The sequence below is a fragment of the Macaca fascicularis genome, chromosome 10 (assembly GCF_037993035.2).
Source record: "Macaca fascicularis isolate 582-1 chromosome 10, T2T-MFA8v1.1".
Classification (NCBI taxonomy): Eukaryota; Metazoa; Chordata; class Mammalia; order Primates; family Cercopithecidae; genus Macaca; species Macaca fascicularis.
The window spans coordinates 102,770,884-102,780,973 of NC_088384.1; the positions used below are offsets into that span (position 1 = coordinate 102,770,884).

General features: G+C 47.4%; 1 protein-coding gene across 18 annotated transcripts in view; it reads left to right on the forward strand.

Annotated features, from left to right (window-relative positions):
• SLC2A10 (solute carrier family 2 member 10) overlaps window positions 1-9,586 on the forward strand; it is a 36,847-nt gene extending 27,261 nt beyond the window's left edge. For 10 of the 18 annotated variants that reach the window (XM_005569250.4, XM_074005466.1, XM_074005469.1 and 7 more), the window contains 3 exons: window positions 471-593; window positions 2,957-3,092; window positions 7,046-9,586. In XM_005569250.4, the coding sequence (XP_005569307.3) occupies window positions 471-593; window positions 2,957-3,092; window positions 7,046-7,124 (338 nt within the window). In that variant the 3' untranslated portion in view covers window positions 7,125-9,586. Of the gene's footprint in view, window positions 1-140; window positions 336-470; window positions 594-2,956; window positions 3,093-7,045 lie in introns of all 18 variants that reach the window. The other 8 variants (XR_012419502.1, XR_012419497.1, XR_012419501.1 and 5 more) reach the window with 2 other exon arrangements.
• Window positions 9,587-10,090: the final 504 nt, after the last annotated feature.

The window sequence follows — 10,090 nt, forward strand, 5'->3', positions numbered from 1 at the left end:
CACCCTGACTACCTGGCAGGGTGTCAGCAGGGCAGTAGAGGTGGGTTGACCATGAAGCTTCAGGGCCCCTCACTTACTAGCAGTTGCTCCTCCCAGGGCCAGTGCCTAATTTTATGTTTGTAATTTGTATTCCTTAAAAGGCTCCCCAAGTCATTTGAGCTTCAGGTCCCTTAAAGCCTGGATAGCTCACAACTGGAAGGAATTTAATGAATAGGGTGAAAAACCAATCATCCCAGTTCATCCAAGACTATTCCCATCTCAGCACTGAAAGTCTCATGTCTCAGAAAACCTCTCAGTCTTCAGCAAACTGAGACCCTCCTGGGATTCTTACAGAGGTATGGGGGTGGGAGTTTGGTATCGGGAGCCTGACACTGCAAAATCCCATTGTTGAGAGGCTGCGTGTTTGACCTGATGGCGCCAGGCCCCAGGTCCCACCACAGCCCAGGAGCCCTCCTGCTCTCCCACCCTAGTGACCTGGCTTGTTCTCAGCGAGATCTACCCTGTGGAGATACGAGGAAGAGCCTTCGCCTTCTGCAACAGCTTCAACTGGGCAGCCAATCTCTTCATCAGCCTCTCCTTCCTTGATCTCATTGGTGAGTCCTTCCCAGACAAGCCCGTTTTTTTTCTGTGGCCCAAGCTCCCTACTCTAAAGCAGACATTTTTGGATTTTCCTGTGTATTAGCTGCAGAACCATTATTCTGTGCAGAAACATCACCAAGTGTCCAAAACGACATCCAGGACCCTCATACGCACTGTAAAACTCCCCCGGCCAGCTAACGGGTGATAGTCTACACCCAGTACTGGTGAGAGGTCATCTGAGGTCAACCGGCAGGTGTAAGAGTAGCAATGTTTATTTGCTCCAAACTGGCTTAAACTGGTTCATGACACCTGTTTTTCTTGGCTTTTCTTTTCTTTTTAATTTTTTTTGAGACAGAGTCTTGCTCTGTCAGCCAGGCTGGAGTGCAGTGGTGCATTCTCAGCTCACTGCAACCTCCACCTCCCAGGTTCAAACTATTCTCCTGCCTCAGCCTCCCGAGTAGCTGGGACTATAGGCACACGCCACTATGCCCGGCTAATTTTTGTGTTTTTCATAAAGACAGGGTTTCACCAGGTTGGCCAGGCTGGTCTCGAACTCCTGACCTCAAGTGATCCACCCGCCTTGGCCTCCCAACGTGCTGGGATTACAGGCGTGAGTCACTGTGTCTGGCCTGGAAGTTTTTCTCAAATCAAGTTTGGGTGACATCATCTCTTCCTCCCTAGCATTGAAACCCAGTCTGCGGTGTGGTGGGATGGGGTGGAAATTATGTGGGCCCAGAACACCAGGGAATGACTCTGAAATGCTGAGATGCTCATGGCTCCAGACCCTGGTCTTCAGTGGGTATTGCTCATCTGGGCCAGAGTACACAGGCTCCTTCACTGTGGGCCCCAAGGTTCAGTTATTTTCCTATACCCTATGGCCAAGAGTTTCCTTCTCAAAGGTGCAGCCACCTTGGGAGGCTGGGGGGCGGTGCTGTGGGAAACCCCAGTGGAAGAACCCCCCCCATCATGGCTGTCTTCCACCCCCCGTCTTAGGGAATCCAAGCTTCTCCCTGCAGCCTCAGTCTTCAAGCATTTCCCTTTGTGTGGAGTAAGTGAGTAAGAGAGGAGAAAGAAGGAGAGAAACAAGGAAGGGAGGAAGGAAGGGAGGGAGGGAGAAAGGAAGGAAGGAATTTACTGGAATTGTATCATACATCATCCCCATTTCACATATGGGAAAATACATCCTTACCCCATCCAGCCAGGGAGTCAAAATACTAGAACCAGCCCCACTGACTTCCAGACTGTGGCTCCTCCTGCTGGCAATAGGTCCAGCTGGTCATGGGAGGCTGCCTAAAGGAGATACGGATATGGCTGTCAGAGGTGAGAATGGCTTCCAAAACATAATTTGTCTTCTGCCTTGACAAAGACCCTTCCTCCACAGCCTCTTCTCTTGTCTTGGGCTGGATGACATCAAAGGACTCAGGGTCATTCCCATCTTGGCTGCTGGCTCTGAGACCCACTGGAGGCTCTAGGAAGGAGGCCGACCCTGGGACTGAACTGTGACTTTTGTCCTCTCTCCCAAACCAGTCACAGGCCAAACTGGCTAAAACTCAATTCTCTGAATGATCAATTCACTGAATGACCGATTCATGGAATTTCTGGGTGTTTTTTTGTTGTTGTTTTTGTTCGTTGGTTTTTTTTGTTTTTTGTTTTTGTTGTCTTTTTTTATTTTTGAGACAGGGTCTCTCACTCTGTCGCCCTGAGTGCAGGGCAGAGTGCAGTGGCATGATCTCGGCTCACTGCAGCCTTAACCTCCAGGGCTCAGCCTCCCAAGTAGCTGGGGCTACAGGTGTGCGCTGTCACGCCCAGCTAATCTTTTTATTCTTTGTTTTTAGTAGAGACAGGGTTTCACCATGTTGCCCAGGCTGGTCTTGAACTCCTGAGCTCAAGTGATCCTCCCACCTCAGCCTCCCAAAGTGCTGATATTACAGGCCTGAGCCACTGTGCAGAGCCCAATTCATGGAATTTCTAAGGATTTTTTTTTTTTTAAACTGAGATTTGCCAAGCTGTGTCTATGCAGCTGTTTGGCAACTCAGCTGGATCCACGATCCTTCAAGCCAGGCTTTTGGAGCCCAAGCACACTCCACGGGATAGTGCTCTAGATGTGGGTGAGGGCTCTTTCCCATAAACACAAGTTGCCGTTGTCTCTGTGCTTGTGGACTTGCATCCTGGCTCATCCCCTCCTTTGAGACAATCAATGAGATTTCCGCTTTAACGTACTTCACTGACAGCTTATTGGTCATTCTGCAAATTGATCATTGGGAACATTTGCTTTGAGTGAACTGACTTTCCATGCCTGACCTAGAACCCGCCAGTTGGCCCAGGCTGCGGGGCCAGAGTGCCTGGCCCCAGGCCTACACACCCGCCCTTTTTCCAGGCACCATCGGCTTGTCCTGGACCTTCCTGCTCTACGGACTGACCGCTGTCCTCGGCCTGGGCTTCATCTATTTATTTGTTCCTGAAACAAAAGGCCAGTCATTGGCAGAGATAGACCAGCAGTTCCAGAAGAGACGGTAGGAAGCTGACAGGGTGGGTCTGGGGGAAGAGCTGTATCACACCCCAAGCACATGGCTTCAGGATTTTCGTCTTTGTGCTTTCCCTTTGCAAGCGGGCATTCCTCCTGTCTTCCTGGGCACTATGAGTTTTGTCTGGTCACACACAGCTGTTTTCCTTGAGTTGTTCTGTGTCTCCCTACAGTGCCTTTTCATTTGACTTTAAGACCCAGCTCACAGGGATTTAAAAATCATTTGATTATGGAATACAGGAGGCTAGAACAGTGGAATCTTAAAACCATAAACTATCTTAGAGTCACTGGACCTTGGAGAAGCAAAACATTATAACTATGGCCTTTAAATATTGCATGCAAAACACTTGTGGGCTTCATGCATTCATTCTGTGGCTATTTATTAAGTCGTTACTATGTGCCAGACAGTGTTCAGAGCCTTAGGAAACTTGCAGAGATTAAGGAAGACAAAGTTCCTGTCCTCAAGGAGCTTCCATTTGATGGGGGAGGGAAGACAACACATGCATAAACAAAAGCATTTTAGTTGGTGATGGGTGATTAGGAGAAAATGAAACAGAGCAAAATATGTTGAGAGGGCCAGGTTGACACAGGGGGAACAAAGAAGAAAGGGGTTGTGGCTGAAGTAGAGTGGGTGGTCAGGGAGGGAAGTCCTCTCAGAGGAGGTGGAATTTAAGTCAGTGAGAAGGAGGCACCCATGTAACGATGGGGGAGGAGCATTAGGCAGAAGGAACAGCAAGTGCAAAGGCCCTGAGGTGGGAATGTATCTAGCATGTGCAAGGAACAACAAGGAAGCCAGTGTGCCTGGAACAGAGGGAGGGAAGAGCGTGCAGGGTCAAACAGGCTAGATGGGTAGGAGCTAGATCACATCAGGTCTTTGGGTCATTAAGGGGAGTTCAGAATCATAGCATCATGAGACTGTTCAAATAAAAGAAGAGTGGAATGGGAGCTTCGGAAGGAACTTCATACAATCCTAAGCATCTTTGGCAAATGTCCCCAGTTACCTCTTGTAAGTAGGTGATAGTCACCAGCTCCTGACTGCCCGTTCTGTTTCTGGGAAGTCATACAAAGTTTTAAAAAAACATTTTATTATTGACTAGCATCCCTGCACTGGCTTCTAAGCCCCACCCCAATCTGGCTCCTGATGTAAGAACCCGTAACCCAGTCCTCCCCACTCCAGAATGTCCTCTCCTACTTTGTTGAGTGGCACCTTCTGCAGTTTCGGCAGGCCCCTCAGCAACCCAGCTGTATTAGTTAGGAAATCGATTTGGCGGCTTGAAGTCGTCCAAATGTCAGTTGGGGATCCAGGGCTGGGTGGAAGCTGTGTGCCATGAGGTCATGCAGGGTCCCAGGCTCCTTCTGTTTTGTTGCCGTGCCACCTCTTCCGTATCGCCTTTCCTGCATGGCCTAAGGAGGTGCAACCCCACATACCTGCCAGAGGATGGGGGGGGTGGTGGGCATAGTCCTCAAGGTCACTTCCGCCCACATGCCTTTGCATAGAACTTGGCTACACCTATGTGCAGGGGAGGCCAAGAAATGTGGTTTTCAATCTGGGTAGCCATGTGTCCAGCTGAAAATCAAGGGTTCTGTTACTAGACAGCTGCCTGGCATCTCTGCCACACTGATTTTCTTGGGAGAAGATTCCAAATCCATCCTCTGAGATAAAAAGCAAAGGAGGCAGAAAGGCAGGTGGGAGCCAGCCTTGGGGTAAGGCAGGATGTGACTGCAGCTGTGGGGTGTCAGGCTGGTCCTGGGGTTACATGGGGGAGCAAGGGTCAGCCCTTGCGGACTGGAGGCTGGGTCTGCTCTGACTCTGGAGAAGATAGGAAGTTAGGGGTTTTCGTGGATTCCAGAGGCAGGTCTGTGTTTTATCATCTCTGTCCCTAGAGTTCAGGGGGCTCTTGATATCAGAGGCCACAGAGAGAGAGAAACTCAACTTTGGGAACACAGGACCAGGGCATATCCAGGGATTTTGACAACAGGAACTAAAGGGATAGTCTTTTCAGCAGCAACTATTTTCATTCCTGTGTCCTCCATACAAAAGTCATGGTCCCAGGAGAAAGTCTGATTGGCCGAGGCTGGTTTATGTGCCCACCTCCTAACCTCTAACTTAGCCAGGATAGGGTAGAGATCCTTGATTGATAGTCCAGTCAAGCCGCATGCCACAGAGTAGACTAGTTCCCCCAAAATGAGAGGCAGATGCCGGTAGAGCTGTCACCCACTGCTGTAGGGCTGACTTCTTCTGCATCCCTATGCCTCAGATGTGCTTGTTGGAAATGGGGACCTACATCTTACAGATCCAGTTTCTCTACCTGCTTTAGGGACACATTAGTAACACAAGGGGCTCAAATCGTCTTACATCAATCAATGGCAATTGGTTGCCGAAATGTTGTTTATTTTGCTTTCTGTCAAGTTATTTCTGTTCAAAAGAGACCTTTACCAATCCCTCAGGGGATATAATAACAACAACAACAAAAAAAACTTTCAAAAATTCCTGTTTTATCCCAGTTTCTCTGGAATCGATTCATTCAACTTTCAGCAAATATTTTTAAGTGCCGGGCACTGTAGTAGGCTCTGGGGACAGACCCATGACCGAGAGAGACCCTGTCTCTGGACTTAGAAGGAAGTTACATTTTAATGTATAGGAGAGAGATAGACTACAAAACTCAAAAATGCACGAATAAGATAATTCAGAGTTTTTACATCATGAAGAAAATAAGGCAGGTTAACCTACCAGAGAGTGAACAGCAGATTTGGGAGATGGATACAGTTTCTTTAGCTAGGGTACAAATAGCTATGGGTGCATTTGTGTTACAAGTGTATCAGGAATTTTCAACAAGCACGGTGATATTTTTTGTGTATTGGTTTCACTCACTGCCCTGTTCCCAGGGCCTAGAGCAGTGCCTGGCACTGTCATCTTTAACCATATCTCTGACTGAATGAATGATGCTCAAGGAAGGCCGCTCTGAGCTGAGACTGGAATTATGAGAAAAAGTCAGCGGGTTCAAGAGCTGAAGAAATGTTCAAGCGGAAGAAACAGTTTCAAGAGCTGGAAGAAATGTTCTAGGTGGAGGGAACAGCAAGAGCAAAGGCCCTGAAGTGGAAACAAGTTAGGGGTTTCGAAGGGGGCCCAAGTGGCCAGGGTGTGATGAGCAAATGGGACTGGAGGGGTTGGTGTCAGGGAGGGCAGCCATGGTGAGAAGATGGGATGTTAGGCTGAGCATGATGATGGCTTTCTTTTGAGCAGGTGTATTAGTCCATTCTCACATAGATATAAAGAAATACTGGGTAATTTATAAAGAAAAGAGGTGTAATTGGCTCACGGTTCTGCACTCTGTACAGGAAGAATGATGCTGGTGTCTGCTCAACTTCTGGGGAGGCTTCAGGAAACTTACAGTCATGGCGGAAGGCGAAGGGCAGTCAGCACATCTTACATGGCGGCAGCAGGGGGTGGCGGGAGCAGGGGATGGTGCTACACACTTTTAAATGACCAGATTTCATGAGAACTGACTTACCATCTCAAGGACACTACCGAAAGGGATGGTGTTAAACCATTCATGATAAACTGCCCCCATGATCCAATCACCTCCCATCACGCCCCACCTCCAACACTGAGAATTACAATTGAACATGAGATTTTAGTGGGGACACAGATCCAAACCATATCAGTGGGGAGTGACAGATTTTTGCGTTTAGAAAGGTCACTGTGGATGTAATGGTGACAAGGGGTTATAGGAGGCCAGGGAAGACCCTGGGAGACCAGGGAGGAGCTGCTGGGGGTCCAGGTGAGAGAAGGTGGACATTTGTAGTAAGGCAGGAAGCAGGAAGGGTCATTGTAGGAGTGAAGGTGGGATTGGGGGGTGGGAACTCCAGTGGAAGGTCCACCCCCCAGGGACGGCCCCAGGCCTTGCCACCCCGTGATCCCACACATTCTCTGTTTGACAGGTTTGCCCTGAGCTTTGGCCACAGGCAGAACTCCACTGGCATCCAGTACAGCCGCATTGAGGTCTCTGCAGCCTCCTGAGGAATCCGTCTGCCGGAAATTCTGGGACCATGGCTTTGGCAGACCGTCTCCAGCATCCTGCTTCCTAGGCCCCAGGGCACAAGTTCCAGCTGGTCATTTGGGAGTGGCCCCTGCCCCCAAAGGTGGTCTGTTTTTGCTGGGGTAAAAAGGATGAAAGTCTGAGAATGCCCAACTCTGAGGGTTTCTGAGGATCTAGCTTCATGCCTCAGTTTCCCCACTGACTTGCACATCTCTGCAGTATTTATAAGAAGAATATTCTATGAAGTCTTTGCTACACCATGGACTTTCTCAAAGAATCTCAAGGGTACCAATCCTGGCAGGAAGTCTCTCCCGATATCACCCCTAAATCCAAATGAGGATATCATCTTCTCTAACCTCTTTTTTCAACTGGCATTTTGGGGAGGGGTAAATCTCTTTTTTTACTCTTATTTTTTTTGAGGCAGAGTCTCACCCTGTCGCCCAGGCTGACATGATCTCAGTTCACTGCAACCTCCACCTCCTGGGTTCAAGCAATTCTTGTGCCTCAGCCTCCCAAGCAGGTGGGACTACAGGCGCATGCCACCACGCCCAGCTAATTTTTTGTATTTTTAGTAGAGATGGGGTTTTGCCATGTTGGCCAGGCTGGTCTCGAACTCCTGAGCTCAAGTGATCCTCCCGCCTTGGCCTCCCAAAGTGCTCGAATTATAGGCCTTTTGACTTTTATCTGAGTTTTATTCGACCCCTCTAATTCTCTTACCCAGAATATTTATCCTTTGCCAGCAACTCTGACTAGTTGATAGGAGGCTTCAGCTCTAGTCCTTGGTCTGCTGGTGTCATTGCTGTATGAATGACCATGGGCCTCAGTTTCCCCACTTGTATAATGGGAAGCCTGGACAAGGTCATTCTTAAGATTTCTACTGACTCCAGTGAGCTGGAATTCTAAATGCTGGTCCAGGAGCTGTCTCCAGGATGGCACAGGATGGCTTTGCAGAAAGGAGATAGGTTTGGAGGCCAACAAACCTGCTTGTCAATATTGCCTTTGCCTCTTGGCAGCATTTGAACCTCGGTAAAAAACAACTCCCCGAACCCTCAGTTTTCTCATCTGCAGAATGGGGATAATTATGTCTCAGGGGGTGTATTTAGACCCTGTTTCCCTTCAGGAGGGTCCCCAGCTGGTCCAGGAACTGGGAAATTTCTACTCATCCTCCGTTACCCAGGTCCCTCCTCTGGACCCAGTAAAGGGTCAGGGTGAATCAGACAGGGGACTGAGCAAGTAGCTAAGACTGGAGATCACTTAAGGAAGGGACTGACAAGAAGCTCCCAGATGCTGGGGAGAATGAAGAGCTAAGATAGGTCCTAGGTGCTGGATGCTTTGTCATTCATACCTGCACACATGGATGCTGGCAGAGCCCCCAAGGACTCCGGTCCCTCGAGTTCTCCTGTCTTCTCCATTCTAGATGCTTCCGGTGGTGTGCTGGAGCTGGCCATGCCGGCTTGTGAGAGCTGATTGCTACACTTTCAGGATTTTTGCAAGTGTAAACACAGCCATTATAAAAAATTAAATGACTTAAATGTATAATTCAATACATTATATGAAAACAAATAATTATACTCAAAACTCATTACCTAATTTTACTACATGTTACTTTTATCTGTGCTCTCGAGGCTATTTATATATAGTAACTCTTACAGAGAGACCTAGGGGAGATACCGCACATTTCTTCCTGATTCTCCACTCAATGATGTCAGGTTAGTTTGTCTTTGGTTGGTTAACTGGCTGCGGGGAGTATTTTTGTATCACAAAGATTAGAGAGGACTATACATCAGGGCTTGATCTTGATTTATTGTTTTGTTGGTTTTCTAGACTTCAGAACATGCTGGATTAAATGTCAGTAATGCACATTAAACTTTAAAGTATGTCTTGTTTATAGCCAATACAGTGTGAATAGCACCAAAATATGAAGAAACTGTTCTTCCAATAGTCAGACACTATTATCCATTTCAGCTGACAGCTTCTCGAATCATTGAAGAAACTGGAGTTCTGACATTCATCTTCATTGTTTTACTTTTGTCTTCCTCACTAGTGTAAACAAAAATTTCAAGCAGCATTCATGCCAAACTTCTACCCATTCTTCAGTGTCTCGCTGTAGAGTAATCAGTGATTTTTATTCGTAGTCTAACTTGGTCAAATCATGGCTAAATCGCTGTGATAGTTGGCTTTGGATACAAGAGCTTGGCAAAAAAAATTAGCAAAAGATTCTATAAGGATTAATTGGCTATATGGAGTTCAGGGTAAAGAGTGTTTACAATAAAGAATATTTACAATAAAGAGTTTATTATTATTTGTAAATTGTGTGCAACAAACATATCCTTTATCTCTGTAAAATTTATACACAAAAAAATTAACAAAAGATTCTGGAAGAATTAATTGGCTGTATGGAATTTAGGATAGAGTATTTACAATAAAGAGTATTTACAATAAAGAGTTTATTATTTGTAAATTGTGTGCAACAAACATATCTTTATCTTAGTAATATTTACGCACACACACATACACACACATTTCTTCCCTGGAGAGCTGTTGTTAAACATTTACCAGCACACTACTGCTTAGAGCTGTGCTTGTGGCCCCTTCAGATCTCTTCTCTCTCTAAGGACCCATAAATCTCATTCAATTCTCCTTTCCTCTCCTATCAGCCTGGAAGAATGCGCTCCTAGTCCCAGGGCGAATTCTCGCCTTTCTTGCTCCGGGTTATAAACTTGGGGTTCAGGTAGGGAATATAAATGAGTGAAGCCATTTAAGACATTAGGGAGTAGTGGGGTCTGTGGAAACGGGGAAACACAGGGTCTTTCTTTTTTTTTTTCTTGAGACGGAGTCTCGCTCTGTCGCCCAGGCTGGAGTGCAGTGGCGGGATCTCAGCTCACTGCAAGCTCCGCCTCCCGGGTTTACGCCATTCTCCTGCCTCAGCCTCCCGAGTAGCTGGGAC